Source organism: Coptis chinensis, chromosome 5 (assembly GCF_015680905.1).
Source record: "Coptis chinensis isolate HL-2020 chromosome 5, ASM1568090v1, whole genome shotgun sequence".
Classification (NCBI taxonomy): domain Eukaryota; kingdom Viridiplantae; phylum Streptophyta; class Magnoliopsida; order Ranunculales; family Ranunculaceae; genus Coptis; species Coptis chinensis.
This window is the reverse complement of record NC_141460.1, coordinates 71,781,141-71,803,807: the sequence shown is the minus strand read 5'-3', so window position 1 is coordinate 71,803,807 and position 22,667 is coordinate 71,781,141. Positions and strand designations below refer to the sequence as shown.

The 22,667-nt window shown below is 36.5% G+C and overlaps 1 protein-coding gene across 1 annotated transcript; it reads left to right on the top strand.

Moving 5' to 3' along the window:
* Positions 1-22,061: 22,061 nt before the first annotated feature.
* On the top strand, positions 22,062-22,394 carry LOC147498734 (uncharacterized). Its single transcript, XM_086563325.1, has one exon. It carries the CDS (start codon positions 22,062-22,064, stop codon positions 22,392-22,394), a length of 333 nt encoding a protein of 110 aa, XP_086419451.1.
* Positions 22,395-22,667: the final 273 nt, after the last annotated feature.

Sequence of the window (22,667 nt, the reverse complement as noted above, 5' to 3'; positions counted from 1 at the left end):
AGGTATGTTGGTCTTACGCCTAGTAGTGCACAACTCTTTTAGAAACTTAGCATGATTAGGTAGCTTTTTAATAGCTTCGAGAAAAGGAAGGTTTATCGTTAGATTTTGAAAACGCGTTCTAATCTCCCTCGGTTTGGTATCCCCGGTTAGCATGGCTAATTTTTGAGGGAATGGTGGTTTTCGCTCTATATTTAGCGTATGGCTCGACTTGATGTGTAACCTTGGCTTTCTCGCTTCTTAGGTTGTGGTTTAACCGGGTACCTCTACGCTGGTAGGTTCTTCAGTTTCTATTTCGGTATCTAGTTCGTTATCCGGTGTAGGAGTATCATGGAGTAACTATAGGCATAGTTACTTTGTTATCAACCACTCTTCCGAGCGAGAGTGGTGATGGCATTTAGGTCACCTACTATTGTCGTTTCCGCATTAGTATTACCGTTTACCTCAAAGGTTGTGTTTGTTGTTTTAGGGTTTGGTATCGCTTTGTCCGAAACACTTTGGTTGGGCTTTCTCTTGGGCTAACCGCTTGTATGCCCCCGATTTATGGATTGTAATATCTGTTGGTTTGATTGAGTCATTGATTGGAAAAGTTGTTGGGTAACCTGTATAAAGGCATTGATACAGTCCGGTTGTGTAGGTGTAGTAGTCACAGGTGGTGCGACTGGAACTATCTCACGTTGATTATTTATGGGTGGGTTTTGATAGTTACTATTGTTAACCGGAACGATACCTCTATTGGTATTATGATTATTCTGACCTTGTGCTACACCTTGTCGTGGTTGCGCTTGGTTGTTATAATTATTATAATTTCCCTGACCTTGTCTAGGTGGAGCTTGATTATAGTTGTTTGTTTGCCTAACATTTTGGTTATTAAACCCTGGAGTTGTAACTTGTTGATTGTTTCGCCAACTAAAGTTGGGATGTTGTCTCCATGGGGCATTAGGAATAGGGTAGTTATTAATGGAGCAAACATTATCTTGCTCTGATTGTTGTTGTTCATAGGCGAGAGGACAATAGGAGTCGGGTGGTGCTCGAAGACTCAAAACAGAAATTACATGGGTTGGAGTTGACATTCATGACGGGAATAGGCTTTTGTTGAATAGAAATAGCCTCTACTTTTTTAGTTAGAGATTCTATTAAATTTTTAAGTTCTGGGTCGGGTTTCATCTCAAACATACCGGCCTTAACTGTTGAAGAAGAACTAGCGAGGGGGGATATCATCACTCCCAATTGTTATTGCGTTTAGTTTGTTCTTCTAAAAATTTATAAGCCTCTGAGGCTCCTTTACTTAGGAAACTACCCCCATTCATTATGTCAAGGACTTCTTTATGGTGATGTTGAAGTCCTTTGAAAAAGGCACGAACTAACGTGTCTTTGCTAGGTTATGGTGTGGACACTCTATTAGCCGATCGGTGAAACGATTCCAAGCCTCGAGAAAATGATTCATGAGTGTTACGCCGGAAGAAATGAATCTTGGAAAGCATTTCATCCGTCTTTAGGGGTGGATAAAATGTTCCATAAATAGCTGAACAAGTTTAGCCCACGAGTCCACAGAGTTAGGCAGGCGGGCGCTAACCAAGACGCCGCCTTATCGGGCTAAGGTGAAGGGAAATACCCTCGGTTTAATTTGTTCCGCACCAACCGTAGGATGATGGAATGTTGTAAGGACTTGTTCAATCCTACGCGATGTGTTGGTAAGGTTTTTCATGGCCTAAACCATGGAAAACGGGTAACAAATTAAATATGTTTGGGGATTCAAAATCCCCAATCGGTCCGCTAGAAACGATGCAAGATTTAGGGCTATCGCTCAAAGCTTTGTAGAAGTCGGAGAGAGAGTCTCTCTTTCTTCACCCATTATGTCGGGTTTGGTTGGTGGAATAGTAGTTAGAGGTGTTATGATTGGTATACTTGATATGTTTGTTTGTTGACGGTTAATTACGCTTAGGTGTTTTTCTCCCACCAAACCTTAATCTCATGCAAGTCTAAGTCTAAACACGAAAACAACCCAAACAATCTTGATATATTAGTATGAACCTCTAACTGGAGATGCGAGGTATGGAATAAAGGAATACCAGAAAGCGTCCTTGCTTCGCTTATGAATAGCGTCTTGTTTACGCGTGTTCAGTGTAAATAACAAGTTAGAACACTGAAAAACTTAAAAAATCACAGTTTCGAAACAAAATCGTAGAAATCCGCAAAATTTTGCTTTTAGGCACAAAGTATTTCGAGAGGCGGTCGCCTCCTAGTCCAAGACGTGAGCGCTGAAGTCGCTTTTGGTAAGAGGGCGGGTCGCGCTCGAAGTCCAGTAAGTTAGGGCGGGTCGCGCTCAAGGTCCAGACTATAGGGCACAGGCACACTCCTTATAGGCGCGATCGCGCTCCGTGTAATTTTTTTCCGGAATTTTTTTCAAAACTGAAACGAATAACCACAGTATGAATCAAACAAGGGTGGGTGGGTTTAATGGGACTTAAAAATAACTAATTCTACTATGAAAACAATGCTAAAGTGCAACTAAGATGGCAGCGGCGACATTTGATAAATGATAAAATTGAATAGTCTACCTACGAAATGAACGATGAACTCAAAACGTAAGTAAACTAAACTAATCTTATGATGCTTATATTTATCAAAGTTTTCTCTACTCTCAATCCTATGAGATATAGTGGAGTAGAAAGTTCGTTCCACTCCTAGTGCTCTAGCATGGAATGTTTTCTATTCTAATTAGTCGGTCTTAAGTCAATGAGAGCTTTACGAAGATGATTACTACGATACTTACTGAATTTGATTACTTGACTTTTAAACTACTAATGCTATGAAAATAATATGATTGTTTTGAATCTAGATAAATGATTAGAGGGGAATTGAATCCACCTCGAATCCAACTTAATAGCCTAACATAGATTCTTGTATCTCGATTCTTACGTTCTTAAGGCAAGAAATTCGAGTTCTAATCCCTAGTGTTCATGGCATTTCTACCGAGTACTAACTAGCATGTGAGGTCGTCCACCCATTCTCATGGCGAATCACGACCTTCTAGATTGGAATAGATTCTACAATGTTTCTACACTATACCACTAAGTTTTCATTAAGGCTTCATCAACCCCTCTAATGGAGGTTTTAGCCTTGAGTCATCAAACCATCATTTCCCATTTCATTATAACTACACATCATATTAAAATTCTAACATAACTAAATTAACTAACAATGGTTCAATCTATTTAAACTACGGAATGATAATCAACAAGAATTAAAATCAGATCTATAAATTGAAATAACACAATTCGAAATTGAGAAAACAACTATTTTATTTATCTAATCAATCAAGAACAATGATTGAAAGACTTAATCTAAAACAAGAATTGAAAATGGAACTAAAGCTTAATTTAATTAATGAAAACAGATCTAGAATTATCTATAATATTTTAGGTCTAACTAGCTACCATTAACAAAGAGCTAAACTTTTGTTTTTATACTTTCAGATCCAAAAATCGTGCATGGGCTTGGAGCCATGTTTTGGGCCAGAGAATCAGACCCAAAACCCAATTCTTTCAGTCCAAAAAGGCCTCTTCAGCTGCAGTTGGCTTCCACAGACTTTTCGTCCACTTCTGCTCCTCTGATTGGGTCAAGGCTGAGACCATTGGAAAGCTCTTTCCGAGCCGGTCGTTTTGACATAAGGTAGGCCCAATTCCGAGGTCTGAGTCCAAAGATACGGCTTTCGGAAGTTCTGCTGACTTGTGTGCTGTTTCACCGTGTCGACTTTTCAGCTTTTGACCGGGCTTTAGGAAGGCTTTATCTTCTTGAATCTTGGCCTTTAATCACGGAACTCCTTAGTAACCGACCTTTTCTCCTTTATCTCACTAAAGTGGCACATTTTCTGCACATAATGGACTTTGAAGCCTGAAATGCATAAAAACACGTAATCAGTGTTAACTCTTAATTATTACTCACATAATTGGTCCAAAAGTATAACTGTTAAAGGGTTAAAACTACAGTTTTGGGCTCTTATCACTGAGTGCGACTGCATTGACCATATGCAATAAGACATTAAACCACTAGGAATTCCAAAGTGGACGAGTTATAGCCTTGTGAGAGTTTTCTAGAGAAGGTACTCACAAACTTCATTTATACTACAACGACTAAGAAATAAAAGTAATTTGTTCCCTAATTTTATCTCAGAATCTATACATCTCACTAGTATTTAAACAAGGATGATCATTCTAAAACTTAAACTAATACATGCATAATAATAAAATCATCTTAAGATAAACAATTATACAATGAACTATGATATGAAATGCAATGCAATGGTAGGTCTGTTTCTGAAACTTTTGGGTAGCATGCCTAAGTAGGTTCTCACAAGGAATGTGTCAAAACACATAACACTCTGATTTTTCCACTCAAGTTTGCTAACTCCAGTGTTTAGTGGGCACACATTTCCTCACAATCTCAATGGCAATCCAAGGAAGCCGAGGTCAATCAAACACATCTACCACTTACTAGCACACCAACCTATTCTTAATTGAGCTAGAGGTCTTTATTAGGTGATACGGGGCGTAGGTATTGGTTAAAGAATGAAGGAAATGGATATTCAAAAAGACAAGTCTAAGAAAATAGGGTCTTCATATTATGTAACTAGAGAAAACCTTGTTCTTTTGCTTCTACACTTTGTTTCCATCCTTAGCCTTTTTATTTTGGCTTTTTAACTCCTTTTATTCTATTTTTGGAGTTTTTATTTTATTTCTATTTTTCTTTTTCTTTTCTTTTCTTTTCTTTTCTCTTCTTTTCTCTTTCTTTTCTGAAGCAACTAACCAATTTTTGTTTACACAGGTTTTTCTCTTTTCTTTTCTTCACTCATCCTATTTCTCATACTTATCCAGATAGGTAGGCTGATTTTATTTTTTATTTTGTTTTATTGGGTAAAGGATTTGTGGTTTGTGAAAAGGCTAATGGAAGGCTCAGTGGGGCGACTAGTGGATAATAAATTTCATATAGGTGTGAACTTCTGGCTATATCGATCCAAAGATGGCATAAATTCTCACTTAGGATATAGTGTGGTGATCAAGCAAGTAGATGTGTGATTTCTCTACTCGGAATTTACTTCTCCCTTGTGTCATCACTCAGATATTTCACTCTTAAGAGGCTTTTAGGCTAGATGCTCATAGGATATGTATTAAGTACTCTAACCTAGGTCTCAGAAAAATACTGCCAAGTATAATCAAAGATGCTCATACAAGATGTTCATGAAAAGATGCAATGACTATTACCTATATATTAGTCTAAATTTCAAAAATTAAACCTAATTCAAGTATTACGTGAGATTTCTAGACTAATATCATCATGGAGAAGGGAACAATACCATTATGACTAAGTGCCTAGTATAAACAATATTTATGATTTTTAAATTTTTATAAAGAAAAGTGCGTAATTTACATCATAAAAGTGCCTAATTTTTGCAAATGTTTCTATCCCACCCCCAAACAATCGAACGCTTTGTCCTCAAAGTGTAAAGAGATAAGGAAAGAATTTACCATAGAAACGTGGCAAAAATTGGCAGTACCTGTAACAGAAATATTGTAAAGATGATATATGATAACATGAAGTACAATTAAACTATTACATACTAACTAACATCAATTCTACTAGAGTAAACATGATAGACAAAGGGTGGGAAAACATTTTGAAATGAAAGACCAAAATACGCCACCCCCAAAGAAAATTGGAAAACTCTTTTTAAGTTTGAAAATTTTTGTTTGGCCTATATTCCAGGAAGGTTGTATTGTACAAAAAATTGGGTCTTTTAAAGTTAGATTCCCTAGACTTACTAATACATGTTTATGTTTTAAATTTTTTTAGATTTTTATATGTTTGATTTTTGGAAAAAAAAACAAAATTACGATAAAAAATTAAAATGATACTCACTTCATAGAGAAACACTACTCAAATAACAAGAAAAAGTGCAAGAGATGAATGTGTAAGTCACATGAAACGTGGACTAAGGATCCGACACTTACAACCACTCGCTCCAAAAGGAGGGTCCGGTTACCTTAATGGTGCACTCCCATAACATAAGATTGGGAATGGAGTTCACCGAAGAATACAATGAGTCTTTTATAGTCAGATACTCGAGACTTTATCTAATATATATGTATTAAAATGCAGTTTACCATATATCAACAATCGAAAAAGTTGTGGGTCTTTTCATAAATAATTAACATGGAATGCACCACCAAACAGAATCAAGCCCCAAAACTTTCTGCGACTCAACTTAGTTGAATAAGAAGGTGTCCAAGTGAATGATCGTGAGAAAATGAATGGTTGTGGAAAATACTTGGAATGTGGATAAGTGTTAGAAGAAAAGGGTGGGAAGAATGATTAGATTCTATAAGGGATTAACTCAGTTCTATAAGGGATTAACTCAGGTGGATGGTGGTAGGGTGGTGCTCTAGGTAGTTCTTGAGAGGGTGGATCATCACAGGCTCTTAGAAATTCATTGAAGTCCTCATCTAGGTTGTTCACATCCACATAAATATGGTATTTATCTCCATCTTTGAGGAATTCATCTATCTCGTCTATTGTAAGATTGACTCCATGTCTCATAGGGTTGGAAGGCAGGGTGGAAAATTCTTTCTCTATTTCAATTATGTTCAAGGAGTCAAAATTGTGATCTTTATCTTCTTCCATAAGAGGGGTATCTACTAGTGTGGGGACGAGATCGTTGGAAGCACTAATGTGATATGCAAAACTCTCAATAGACTTAACTTCGCCTTTTATAGGAAAACATAGTTGTCCTTGCTTTTGTCTAAACATGTTAACTTCTATAAAAAGATTTCCAAAAGAAAGAGTCATTGAGCCATCCTGACAATTGATTTGGGCATTGGCGGTTGCCAAGAAAGGATGCCCTAAGATGATGGGAATAAAATCATAAGCAGCTTCTGTGTCGAGAATAACGAAGTCAACAGGGTAGTAAAAATCCTGAACTTTAACGATAATGTTTTCAACTATGCCTTTGTGATACTTAATAGAACAATCGGCTAACTGCAAAGTCATTTTGGTTGGTTGAAGTTTTGTTAGACCTAGTTATTTATATAAATAAAAGGGGAGTAAGTTAACATTCGCCCCCAGGTCTAATAAAGCAGTTATTATGAAGGTATCACCTAAGGTGCATTGTACAATAGGACGACCAGGGTCCTTGTACTTAACAATTCCGTTATGTTCAGATAAAGAGGGATATTGTTCAGTTAAAAAAGCTACATGAGGTATGTTGGTTTTCCTCTTCTTGGTGCACAACTCTTTTAGAAACTTCGCGTGTCTAGGTAGACTTTTTATAATATCTAGAAAAGTTAGGTTTATAGTCAGATTTTTAAACACTTTCCTAATCTTATCAAAATTCTCGTCCTTTTTAGACACAGCTAGTCTATGGGGATATGGTGGTTTATCTCTATATTTAGCAGAAGGGTCAAAAGTATTATTAGTCTTTACTTTATCTTTAGCCGTTTTCCATCTAGGTGTCCATATTGGAACCTCTACAGGTGTAGGATCTTCAATTTCTATTACAGTATTTGGTATGGTTTCATTTTCAGCTTCTGTTTGCGGGTGGTCTTCAGGCATAGTTATTTTGTTATCAACTACTCTCCCTAAACGAAGGGTAGTGACTGCCTGTAGGTCCCCTGGGGTTATATTACCATTACACTGAATACTTTTTATTTCGAATGTGGTGTTTGTTGACTTGGGATTAGGCACTGCTTAACCTGGAAACACGCTTGTTTGGTTATTATTTTGGTTAGGAGACTTGTCAATAACCTTTTGGCACAAAGACTACATTATTTGCATCGTTTGTTTCATTATATTAGTGTTTTGATCATGCTGATCTTTCATCAAGTTGGAGTTTTGTTGTATAATTTGATTTTGTTTTTCCAACAAGGTCACTACTACTTTGTGGCTTGTTGAGCATTCATGTCTTAATGTTGATAGTTCTGGGTCATGGGCACTAAACCTCTATTATGGTCACCTATGTTTCCTTGTCCATGATGTGGAGGTAACTGGTTGAAGTTTGATAATTGATTATTTGTGTTTACGCATAGATAGTTAGTTTACGTAAATTTGTCTTTATCAAATGGCGTCGCTACCATCTTAAACTTTTTTAGAATAAGAATTCAATTATTTGAATCTAAGGGGCAATCCCCCATTCTCAACCCACCCACCATTTTAATTTTTCATTCTTATTTCTTGTATTTTCGGTACTGTTCACTGTTTTAGGCATAAGGGCTGCGGATTCACAGAGAATAACACTGCAGCAAAGGTATTTGTAAATTTTGAAGTATTCTGAAAATTTACAGACGTAATCCTTAAGGTTTTATTGATTTACTGTAATTGTTTCAGATTTTTCCTAGTTGTTTTACCTAGCAAACTAATACGATCTTTACAATGCTGCATTTCAGCTTTCAAACCATAAGTTTTTGGAAAAACAGACGAGTATGATTACTTAGGCAGTTCCAAAAATTCTAAATTTTTTACAGGAATATCTATCATAAGTCAGGTGTTTTCAGTAATAATTTGATGAGTTTTTTATTTGTTTTGACCACCTAACTAGTGGATTATTTCCAATGTATTTCTGCAGTTTTGCAACACTTGATTTCTGAAACAATAACTGATAAGGAGGGTTTTTAGAACTCAAATTGCTCTAAAATGTTTACAGGAACACGCATGATTTGTCAGGAGTCTCCAGTAAACTTTTGGCAATTTTTGGCTCTGTTTTGATTGGTTAACCATTTAGTTGTTTGTATTATGTCCGAAAATTGTTTCACAAACTTTGCAGGGCCGTAGAAGGACTTTCAGAACTCCGATTGATCTGAAAGTTTACATCCGACTTAATGGACGTTCTAGAAAACTACTGTAAAAATTGCAAATTTTTTAGAGCGCGCAAACTAAAAATTTTCATAGAAAACGCAAGAGCGCACCCCGCGCCCGTTTGATCCTAATTCTAAGCGCACCTTGCGCTAAAGTATTTCATCTGTCCCCGCCAGCGGCGCCATTTGATAAAGACAAATTTACGTAAACTAACTATCTATGCGTAAATATAAATAATCAATCACATAAACAAGTATTTATATCAATATTCCTACTCTCAATTGATTATGCAATATATAAAGAGTACGAATTCGTTCCACTCATAAACTATCAAGACATAAATAGAATTCAACTAATCAAACAAAAAAAACAATGATGAGAGTAATTATAATAATATGAAAATAGTAATTTTAAGAAGCTAAAACAGTGTTTATATTGATTAGAAGAATAATTAGAGAGGGGAAATTCCAACATGCAATTCGATTGGCTATTAGTTAGTCATCGAATCGAATATTGATCCCTAGTAAATACCAAGTCCTCTCAAATCAAGGTTCCACTAGCATGAGAGTTTAGCTCCACCACAAATCTCTTTGATGGTGGCTCTAAACTCTAGTTTATGATTATGAGGTTTATCTCTAAACACTCATAATAATGAACTTAATATTCTATTCTAAATAACAACTATTCTAACAAGCAATCATCCCTACATGGCTTCTTTAACCCCCTCTAATGGAAGTTTTAGCCTTGTTTCATTAGATGAACAATATCAAAACAATACGATGAAGATATTAAATTAAAGAGACAATAATTGAATATTAAACTAAGGGTTTTTATTGAAGGATTTAATGGAGGCTACAAACTAAATTATTCTAACCTAAACTAAACTATAAAGGGAGAGAGAGAAAGAGAACCCTAAACTATATTAAATTAAAATGGGAGTAGCCAAACTTTGTTTTAGCCTTAACCCTCTTTATATAGGAGATGGTTAGGTTACAATTTTATGCATGTGCTTTTAGGCTAGGTTATGGACCCATAAATCAAGTCCATAACCCAATTGGATAAATCCAAGACTTTTAATTTTGGTCGTGTTACTGTAGCATGCGTGTTCACTAACTTATACTACTATGATCGAGTCAAGGCCTTAACCATTAGAAAGGGCTTTCTGAGCCGGTCATTTTGATATAAAATGGGCTTAATTCGGAGGTTTGAGTCTAAAGATATGGCCTTTTGAAGTTCTATTGACTTTTCTTCAACTTTCTAATCCGGTTTGACTTTCACTTAACAGCTTTGACTTGGGCTTTTTAAGGGCTTTTTCTCCATGAAACTTGGGCTTTCTTCATAGAACTTTCAGCCTGTTAAACCAATAGCAATCACTTTAGCTCCTTTTAGCACCTAATTAGTAACAAATTTACATTTATTCAACTCTGAAGCCTGAAATACTCAAAAGCACGTAATTAGTGATAAACCTATATTATTAATAACATAATTGGCTAAATAGAAATACTATTAAAGGGTTTAAACTACAGTTTTGGGCTCTTATCACTTTCTATTTTCATGTTTTATGTCTTACATAAGTTCTTTCCTCACCTTTGACGCTGAATAGTCTTTCCTCTATAAAGAAGATATATGAAACAAAGCAGAGGGCGATAGGGATTAAGTGAAGGTATCTTACGGTTGTCTCTCATGGTTGCCTAGCATGTCTCGTCTTCCATAGGCATACCATGCCATTGGATGGTTGGCAGCTGTAGCCCTTGATTTCGAAAACTTTTTCCTTCTATGGGTGATTTCTACTTGTTTCGAGCTTCGTCTTTCTCTATAGTTGGAATTACTTTAATAAGGGCTAACTAGAGAGTAGATTATCTAAAAATAGAGCTAGTCCTTTTCACTAGATTTGCCTACTTGCAAAACAAGAGGTGGAAGATCTTGGGAGGCCAAACCGTGGGATGGTTCTCAATTAGAATCACTTAATTTCGAGCATCTTCTATTGGGAGGATCACTTTCGTCATAGTGATTTTTCTTAGTAGTTTTATAGTTATATTTTTATGTCATAGTATTTTAGGAACAAAAAACCACAAAAACCAAAAACAAATGTTTCTTTCTTTCTTTAATAAAATTGTTTGTTTTCACTGTGCTTATAATAGAAGATTCTCAAAATAACTTTAGTATGTGAAGATTCTCGAAATAACTTTAGTATGTGATTTTCTAAAATACGGGCAATGGATTCTACACGGACTAACCCCTAGAAAAACGCAATCTAGGAGCGGTTTGAGATCAGTTTTGCTTATTAAAGGTCACCTATATCACCGCGAAATTCACACGGGTCAGGACGTATCATGTTTTGCATAGTAAATCCCCCAACTCGTATAACTGATGCTCTGTCTATCTGGATTGGGTTCACCTGAGCCAACATAAAAGTTGCCTAGGACAATCTGTTCTGGTATGTTTTTAATCACTACTTTTGTTACGAGTTCTTTTTAGATATCACTACCTAGTTTTTCAAAAACTTGAGGATATAAAAATTTAAAATCTTACGTCCCAGAGTAACCAAAATGATATTGGATAAACGTATGATTTTATTCTCTTGTAGAAACCCTTTATATGGTTAAAGATACGTTTTGAGAAAAACAATCATCAGAAAAACACACACACACACACACATAATCATCACACCTACACATATTCCATATGTGTATGTATAAATAGTTGTTTACATAATTTACATTTCGCACTTTTTATTTCTTAACCTGTTAGTATAATAATAATCATGTATGCATGTTTAACGCTTGATATATGAGTAGAAGATAATACATATACATCATGCCAATATTTCTGCACTACATATGTTTTCAAAAATACAAAAAGCCAAAAATTTCATAGTAGCCATATACTAATATAACTAATATACCTAATATATTAATATACCAATATACATAATATAGAATAATTACTTAACTTACTATTTAGATAAACCATGTATTTCTCATTCTATATCCAGCAACTCACGCTCCAAACTTGTTTGGGGGTGGTATATTTTCATAACGATGAACAGAGTACAGGTTACTATCGTTTTTGCTCATGTTCCTATGGTAATCTCTTTCCTTTTCTTCATACTTTGAGGACAAAGCATATTTCTGTTTGGGGGTGGTATAGTAACATTCTGTAAAAACTAGGCATTTCTTATATTATATATATATATTAAATATATTTCTTTCTTTCTTAAAATATTTCGAAAAGACCATAAATATTTTTTATGTTTAGTACTAAAAGTCTTGTTTTCCTTTTATTATGATGAATACATGGTTTAGAAGTCTCATTATAGCAATAGAGTAAAGATTCGTTCTTCGAACTCCAACTAATATACATACAATAGTTTCTACATCTTTTCATGAATGGCATGCATCAGCACTTGATTGTATATAGCAGTGAGTTTCTGAGACTAAGGTTATAATAGTTAAGTTCCATATCATGTGAGAATCTAGCCAAAAGCCTCATCTGAATGATTATTGAGTGATGACACAAAGGATGTCCGGATAGAAAGATAACGCGTCCACTTGCTTGATCATCACGCCATATCCTATGAGAGAATTTAGGCCCTTTTTGGATCGATATAGCCAAATAAACATTAAAAACCTAAAAAGATAGTTTTTCCTCTAGTTACCCTTTTTGAGCCTTCACCGATTTCTAAAAACCTTTTTATTTCTTCGCCATCAATCCCTGAACCGTTAGTACACACAATAAAAAGCGTACCCAACTGATGAGTTGAGAATTAGATGAGCAGTAAAAAGAGAAGAGAAGGCCTTGTACAAAAACAGAATAGTTAGAAGCTTCGAAAAAAAAAATTAAAAAAAAATTGAAGTCTCCCAGAAGTTCAAATTCAAAAAGAGTCGATTTCAAAATAAACAAAAGCAAAGTTAGAACTCCCAAAAATCAAAATCATATGGAGTGACAAAGCCAAAGGGCTAAAGAATGAATCACAAAATTGGAAGCAAAGAACAAAACGAGGTTCTTCTCTAGTTACAAATATCTAGAAGTCCCGATTTCTCAACTTATCAGAGTTTGTTTTCCCTTCATTTTATTTCTAAACCATTACCTTAGCCCCGTAACTCCTAATAAAATACCTCGATCAACTAGGAATAGGATGGTGTGATAGTAAGTTAATATTTTGATCAATCGACCCCGGTTTCTTTGGACGTCATTCAAGATGTGAGGATTATAAGTGCCCTCAATACTTGAGAAAATGAAACTTGAGTGAATTTATCAGAGAGTTGTCTTGTAACACACCCCTGTGAGAACCCACCTTAAGGACACTTTCCAAAAGTTTCGGAAACGACTTTGCTTTTGCATTTCACTGCTCATGTTTTGCACGTTTATCTTTAGATGATTAAATTACTGTGTATATGTTATTATGAGTTCAAAGGAGTTTTTCTTTATTCCCCCGCTAATGAGATGTATACACCTCAGAAAATAAATAAGGAAACGAGACCCTTTGTACTAAATAGAAGAAGTTTGTGGGTACCTTCTCTAGAAAACTCTCACGAGGCTTAAGCTTGACCACTAGGGAATTCCTAGTGGTTTAAGGCATTGTTGCATATGGTCAATGCAATCGCACTCCGTGAAATAAATCACACATTTGTGATCTTAGTTTTTTCTCTCTCTCATCTTTGCTTGAGGACAAGCAAAATGCTATTTGGGGGTAGTTGATCAGCCCCCAAATGTGCATTTTATTACCTTTACAATGCTTTAATTCTACCCTTCTTATGCTTAATGAACAGACAACTTATAGCTTTTGCTACCTTTTGTAGGATACAGGCCATTTAGGACGTATATTCCTAATACGTGCATTTTAGCGCAAAAAGGATTGCTATTGACGCTGGTTGGGAAGATTCCAGCTTATGAGGAGCAAAAATGTTGAAAAGTCAAAGTCAACTCTCAAGGACTTAGGACTAAAAGCTATGGACTCAAGGACTTAAAGCCAAATCAAGAATTCAATTACATGGGCTTAAGTCAAAAGCCCACGAGCTTAATCTTATCCTCAAGGTTGTTTCTAGAAGGAGGGGAAAATATGTAATTGGTGTCCTATATAAACCAAGGGGATGTAGAGAATTAGGTATCCAATGTTTTAAGGTCCAAACCATTTGGTTTGTTAGGAGTAGTGTAACCCTTGAGCTAATCTTTGGTCATTAGGAGTAGATAATATGTTTTAATTTAATAGTGTAATTTGTTGTTTACTTATTTTCCATTTTTATGTTCTTCAAGCTTTAGTGATTAAATCAAGTTTTTATTATCTTCAATGCTAGTTTTCATCCTCTCTTCAATACAAGTTTTCCTTACTTCTCTAATCTTTGATTCAATCCCAAAACACTAGTCATACTCATTTGACAAGTTCAAATGAGTATAACTTTGTGAGCAAGATAATACTCTAAACCATTTTCATACATGTTTCTATATCAACTCCATAGTGTATTTAAGATTTCAAACTATTCTAGATAAAGAACTAGTATTTCCACCATTAAAACCTTAAGAACAAGAGTAAGAAAGTTTAGAGAGTTTAGAGAGATTTTTCACACCATCAAACCATTCCTCCAAACAAAGGATTCAAGATGAACAACAAAACCCCAATCACTACTATTCCCAACTAAACAAATGTCATCCTTAGCGGTGGCACTGTTTGGGGTCTAGGTTGCGAACTGAGTTTTGAGCACAGCGTTTTCCTGACGAAGAAGGGTTATGTTATCGTTCATAGTTCCCATCTGGCTGACCAAATTGTTGACCTGTTCTTGAAGGTTTTCCATGCTTAGTGGGCTTGAGGCGTTTTGGTTTGAAGATTTGTGGTTTTCTTAAGAAATCTAGCCACAGACGGCGCCAATGTAAAGGCTCGAATTGGTGTAGGCTTTACAGATCTTGAGTGGGGAAGAGAATGTGGATTAGGTTTGAGTTTGACTGAGTTTGTGATAGATGCGAGTTGTCTACATATCATGTTCTCCAGCTAAACTTGAATCAAGTCAGACGTAGTTCCTCTTCTCCCGCATCAGGTCAGGTTCTGGTCTTCAGGTCATCTTGTGCACCATGATAGCGAGTAATGGAGGTTTAATGAGATGCGTGACTAAAGTTTTGGTCTTGAATCTAACAGCTGAGACATACGTACAAGCCGTTATGAAATGCGCATGTGTGGAGTGAGCGCTATAGAGGTCGCTTCTAGAGGAGGTCGTCCACTCGACTCATGTCACTTTGAAGAGAGCTCTTAGGACGAACACCTGAGGTCGGTTGGCGGTGACGTTGTGTTAGACGCGAGTCTAATATAGGCGACCTTGCTTCTTGCATAGATCATCTTCCTGAGTCGAGTTTTTTTGGAGCGATCTCGTGAGGTGAGTAGTGGAGGTTGGTTGGTTGTTCTATTTATGTTGTACACGTGTTTGGTATTCATTGGATGTGAATACTACTCCCTCACAATTGTGTAAAACTTTAAATAGTTTTTCATATAATTTTATTGCATCTATTGATTTTGCTAATTTACTCGAGTTCCATTTCATTAACTGGATTCAACGTGCATCTCCGAAGAGAAATGTCCAAGAGACCGGTGTGACTACAACAAAAAGAACTTTGCTACAGCCCCCAAGAATTACAACAGTTTTCTTGCTTTGGTCAGATAAATGATGGTTTTAATTAATTGCATCTAAAAAATTAGAGAATTGTAAGTTGTTTTATTTGATTTACTTCATGTGAAAAAGTTGGACTTAAATAGACTCCAATACATAAGCAATCTCTGCAGGATATCTAAGAGTTATCTCCTAAGTTGTTACATAACATGGGACCTACTGACACCTATATAAGACCAAGTATTTCTCACATGTTGTTCCTTCAAAGTAGGAACTGCTTGAGTTGTAGATTAACACAACAGTGTGTTCTGTTGAGTGACCATGTCATGTGCTCTATTACTCCCTTTCAAACTTGATGTGGGTTGGAGCCAAAGTCTAAGTTTCCTTTTAAATCTTTCAAAGACAGCTTGAGACAGAGGTTTTGTGAAAATATCTACAAGTTGTTTTGCTGAAGGGACAAATCTAGTAACTGGTGTACCGAGAGCAACATTCTCATGAACAAAATGATAATCAATAGTTATGTGTTTGTTTCGAGCATGGAACACTGGATTTATTGACATGTGAAGTACTGAGATATTATCACATAATAGAGCTTGTGGTTTTGACTGGAAAATCCCAAAGTCGCGTAGGATGAAAGAAATCCATGTGAGTTCAGCAGTTGTAGATACCATTGCTCAATATTCGGCTTCCGCGCTGGAATGTGATAAGGTAGGCTACTTCTTAGCACTCCAAGAGATACAATTAGACCCCATAAAGGTACAAAAACCAATAGTAGATCGTCTAGTAAGGGGGCACCTAGCCCAGTCGGCGTCGGAAGAAGCATAGAGATCGAGGCTATTGTGCTTGAGTATCAGCAAACCAGTAGAGATAGTTCCTTTGATGTAATGGAGTATTCTTTTAACTATCTAGAAGTGTGCATTGGTAGGTGCATGCATATGTTGACAAACATTGCTCGCAACATAGCTCAAATCGGGTCGGGTCAAGGTGAGATACTAAAGTGTGCCAACAATCTTTCGATACTTGGTAACATCATGATAGAGAGCTTCACAATTTGAAATGAGAGCAGGTTTATCAGCCATAGGAGTAGATATCAGTTTGCAGTCAGTCATCTTTGTATTATGAAGCAAGTCCAGCATATATTTTGTTTGAGATAGAAAGAGTCCATCATTGAAAGATTGTACTTGTACTTCAAGAAAGTAATTGAGAGGGCTAAGATCCCTCATGGAGAATTGAGCCCCGAGTTCTGCAACAAATTCATCTAATAAAATATTATTGTCACCAGTGAGTATTATATCATCAACATAAACCAGTAGAACCATGATATTAACACCATTGTTGAAAATGAATAATGATGAGTTAGCTGGGCTGCATCTAAAACCACACTCAATAAGATAATAACTGAATCTGTCAAACAAGGCCCATAGAGTCTGTTCTAAACCATATATGCAAAGATCGTCAGAGCTGACACACATGATTTAGAAATAGTGCATCTACAAAGTCAGGGGGTTGCTCCATGAAAATTGTGGGTTGAAGATGACCATGTAGAAAGGCATTCTTAACATCAAGTTGTCGGAAATTCTAGCCTTTAACAGTTGTAATGGAGAGAACATTCTTGACAGTAGCAGGTTTTGTTACCAGACTAAATGTTTTGAGAAAGTCGACTCCTTCCCTTTGGTTATAACCTTTCGCTACAAACTAGTCTTGCTTTCAGCCGATCTAATGAACTAACAGATTTGAGTTTGGCTCTAAACACCCACTAACAATCAATGACATTCATGTAGGGTTGTCGTGGAACAAGTGCCCATGTCTCGTTGTGTGGGAAAGCATTCATTTCTTCTAGAATAGCAGAATTCCATCTTGGGAGACTAAAAGCACTTTTTGAAGATTTTGGTGTGGTGGGAATAGGATGAGTAGTAGCAAGTAATCCATACTTCGAGTTTGGTTGGCGAATGCCGTCCTACGTCCCACACATCACCCAACACACGAAGGTGGTGATCAGCCCAACCCTTGTCACTCTGCTTCCCCTCAAAAAAGACAATCGGAGAATTCTTGTCACTAGTCATGAGGCAGTAGTAAGATTGGTCCCCGAATGTGGCGAACCTCATAAAAATATCCAAACACCCAATGATTCATAATGAATCCATGCCTCTTTGCTAGTATGGCAGAGTACATGACAGTTCTATAAAATAGGGGTGCTGCTTGACCAAGAGCAAGATTGAAGTGAATCAGACACTCTCTCAATAGTGGGTGGAGGGGTGATAGGGTTATATACTAAAAACATTACTTTTGTATTAACTCTAATTATTTATTTTTTGAATGAGAATCATATGTGTAAATGTTATGCATATTATATATGTTATTAGTTATATGCATGCATCTAATACTTTATATTATAGATGATATGGTGTGTGGTGACACATAGAAGATCATATCATCAGTACCTTATAAAGTATAAGTAAACGTTCACAACCTAGAAGGATTTGGACAAACCATTGGTATGGTTGTAGTATAATTTGGTACTAGTCAATCTTGACTACAAGATTACACTAGTACACTTTGTGTGTATTAAACAGGACCAAGTGAGATTATTTCTCTTTATACTGACTATATAAGAGAACAAACACCTCTGTTATTATGGATGCTTGTCCTCTTCATCCGGATATAATAACGGGTACTTACGTGCATTGTACATTACTTTAAATCATCAATGAGTGAGATTCATTTATGAATCAACAAACTTGATGGATTGGATAATGACATTATATGTAAGGTGTGATGTTTATTATAGAAGGAATCCGTAACCCGCAAGAAATCCGGTTGATGATGTCCCCTTGAGGAGCTCATAAGGATTGTCAAGTAAACCCTGTAGGTGGATTTAATCTGACATGACAATGAGGTTGAGTGGTACTACTCAAGGATATAAGAAGTTGATTAATGTAGTTGTCAGTAACTTGGCTTAATCAATGGGTATTCGATATCTTAACACGGGGAGATCAACAAGCATATAATATGGAGCCCATAAACGTAATACACGTAATTTGGGATTAGGGCGGTAGTGCAACAATGGCCTTTAGTGGAATAAGCCATTTGTTGACGGACATGGGCCGTGTGTTCTGGGTCTTCATGGGACGCCCAAGCCCGTCAGGAGGCCCAACCCTAATTTCTCCTCATGGTCCCTATTGTAGCCTTGATAAGTGCTCAAAAGTAATGATTTATAACCCCAATTATGTGTATGTTAGTCTCTATTTTATATTTAAATATTCTAATATGATGCAATTTGAGTTTTTGCAGGTCAAAGAACCTAAATGTGAAATATGGAAGGAAAAGAAGTCACTCAAGTCAAAAAGGAGTCACTAGGAATTACAGCTCAAGGCCTAGGGCAAAAACGTCATATTTGTCTCCATAAGTGTCAAGCCTAATGGGACTCTAAAAGAGGATAATAATTGAGTTAGAAGAGTCTTAAATCTGATCTCAAAGCCTTAATTTCGACTTCATAGGAAGAGAAGATCAACATGGAAAAGAAGTCAGAGTTTCACAAGAATTAGGAAACTGAAAGCTGTCAGAAGCTGCAGCTTGTGAAATAGCCTGCAGGGAAAAGTGGGCCATGTCTCACTTCTGTGCAAACAAATCTACCTTTTCTAGGATTGCTTCTAGAAAGATTATAGAGAGTTTGACACCAAATAAACATAGGATTTGGATCTCTATCCAGACGAGCATGTAAGCCAATATATAAGGCACAAAAACCTCAGTTTACATCATCTAGGAAATTGAGTGTTTGCATCTTAGATCTAGAATTAAGAGAGAAGAAAGTTCAGACCTTTTCACCATTAATAGCTATAAAGATTATTTCTTTTCATATTATGTTCATAGCATAATATGAGGAGCTAATCTCCCTTCTCTTGGGAGGGGAGATGAAGCCTTTTTCTTATGTTTTAGTTTAGTTCTTTTTCAATCATGTTTTAGTTTAAATCCCTCATTGAGTTTCTTCTTATTCATCCATTGATCTAATGCTCCTGTGGAGGTTAGGAGGTATTAGGGTAATTCATGATTGTGTATAGCCAAATACCACAAACCCTAGATTCTTTTCTTCTAGTTTTTAGTGTTATAGTGTGATGATTGGATTCTTTATGGCACCTCAATTAGTTGTATGGTTAATTCTACATGTGGATTTTCCATGACACCTAGAGTTGTATATTGAATGCCACTTAAAGCACAATTTGGTTAGATAGAAGATATCATTGGAGATTGAAGAAGTATTTGATGGAAAAATAGAAAGCACATTGAAAGCCATATATTATCATCATGGTTATGAGCATAAGGTTTGTAGGTATGGTGAGTTTCTACTGGTGATTTATATTAAGCATGATAGGTAGATCTATTAGACTAATTCCATGATTTTGGTGGATTCATCTCTCCCAAGATATTCTCTTTCTTGATTCATATTCATATATTTAATTTAGTTTAGTTTATGCATAGTTTACATCTCAAATCAAATCAACTATATATTCATCATTACTTAGCCACATCTTTTACTTGCATCCATTAGAGTAATTTAGATTAGGAATTTCTATTATCATCACTTAGTTATTTAGAGTAGGATTGATACATTGCTAGCCAATATACTAATCAATATTTAATAGGCTAAGTAAGATTTGCAAAAGATACGTAACACAAACAACGACATACAAATAAATACATGTTTCATGCTTTTCCAAGTCTATAAAAAGAAACCCTTCTTTCTTGACCGTTTGAACATTAAGAAAAACTCAGGTTTTGCTCAAAAAAAGTGAAATCCAAAATTGGTTCTAACTTTGTGAGTGAGAGAGGCTAAGAGAGAAAGAAGGGGCTAGTAGATCGTTGCCCACACAACGTCCATTCCAAAGATAGGAATACAACAGAAGATCAAGAGGTTGCTGATTCGTAGAGTTTGGATTCTCAAAGATATCACAGCTGATCAAAGGTATGATTCCTAACAAAATCGTGAACACCTTTATTCCGCTGCGCATGGTTTTCATAGTTTGTAAACTGCGACCATAGACGTTCCTACAATTAGTATCGGAGCATGGTTGTTTTGGTAGATGTAGAACTATTCTAACTTGGCTTTGCAGGCATCTAGACCAAATGTTATGGTCAGTATGTAGTTTGGATCGATTTTGTTTTCCCAAACAGTCGAAAACTGTTGATATACGGTTGAGCGCAACCCACGCCCTTGGGAGCGTAGGGTGCGCTCAAGCGCTTGGAAGTAGACCAAGGCATAAAAGCGTGACCAGCCCTTAGGGAGTAGGGTGCTTCAACTAGAAGTCGAACAAGACATGAGTGCGCCATGTGCCTTGTACAGGCATAAAAAGAGCGCGGGTCGTGCCCTTAACGCCAGAAAGAGAGAAATGTATTTTTCTCTACAAGGTGAAATCTGTTTGCTATTCGGGGGTCTATGAAGCGATTTTGTGAGGTTTCCAGTGAAGGAAACAGGCCACGACCATGCGAAGGCAACTATCAAAGTTCGGCGAATAGGAAAGAGCAATGGATATGGCCATAACAGTAGGGAATTTATTTTTCCATTTTATTGTTCATATTTGCTTATTCTATATGCATGTTTTTATTTGTGGATGTTTACTAAAAACTAAGCCCACATGAATAATAGATAAACATGGACATAAGCCTGACCAATAAACAGAAGGATCCTCAGTTCTAAATAACTAAGTGGGAGCGGGATTTTTGTTTCGTATAAATCTTATGGTCTCCATTACAGGTTTGTTGGTAATGTAATTATACTTGCGCGTCGGTTTTAGTGCCTTCCTCCATATCGGATGAGTCTAATTACGGATCACTAGAACAAACTTCTAAAGGACAACTATATGAAATTATTATTGAATGGATTCACTTCTCCATCTGAAGGGATTCATTACAAAATAATAGACTTAGTGTTGAGTAATGGTATACACTTAGATGCAAGTAATGGTATCCTCCCCATCGGAGTCACTACTATTATTTGTAGGACAGAAGAAAGGTCAGCATATTCGTTTTACTTGTCTAGATGAAATGTGTCCACTCTAACAAGTGGTGTGCTGTTAAGTAGAACTAATAGGAAAAACCTCTCTACACAAATTTAGAATGGTAAACGTCCACACTATCGTGGCTTACTACTTCTTGGTGTGTAGGGTGCTGACGGGTTAATTAATTAATTTTTAAGTTAACTCCAAAAGTATTTCCACGAATGTAGAATGGTAAACGTCCACACTATCGTGACTTACTACTTCTCGTTGTGTAGGGTGCTGACGGGTTGATTTATTAATTAAGTTTTGTTATTAACTTAAGAAGTTTTTGCCCAACATAATAGTTAATTTTATGTGATTCTCAGGTTTTCAAAATGGTTAGTTTCAACCCACTAGCAACTATTCTTAAGGAAAACAAACTCCTTGGCCCTAATTACATCGACTGGAAACGCAACTTGGATATCGTGTTGACTGCTGAAGAGTACAAATTTGTACTCGATGAGGAATGCCCACCTAAGCCTAAAGATGATGCGGGAGAAGAGGAGAAAGGAACATATAAGAAGTGGATCAAGGCAGGTGTTACATTTTGGCATCTATGTCAGGTGTGCTATAGCATCAGCATCAGGTCATGACCACGGCTTATGATATGAGGATCAATCTCAAGGAACTCTTTGGACACCAGAATAGGGCTGCTAAGCAAACTGCTATGAAAAACTTGATGACCACAACTATGACTGAAGGGACTCCTGTAAGGGATCACATACTCAGGATGATAGCTTATCTGAATGAGTTGGAGATCTTTGGAGCTGATATCGATGCGGAAACGCAGGTCGATATCATTCTCATAACGCTGCATGAAAGATTTGAATCGTTCTGCCCGAACTACAACATTAACAAAAGGTTGTATTCTTTGGCGGAACTTATGACAGAACTTCAGTCATCTGAGAGTCTCTTTAAGTAGAGTTATATTCAGGTTTATGCAACTGTGACGGCTTCTACTTCGACGCCTAATGGCGGTAAGAAGAAGAATAATGTTCAGAAGCATAAGAATATGGCAAAGAAGGGCATGGGACCTCAAGGAGCTGTGAAAAAGCCTAAGGGCAAGTGCTTCAAGCGCAAGCAGTCAGGACACTGGAAGCCAAATTGTCCTCTTCTCAACCAAGAGAATAATGGAGGTATGTCTCATGCACTAGTCATTTAAACATGTTTAGCGGTGTTATTTACCAGTACCTGG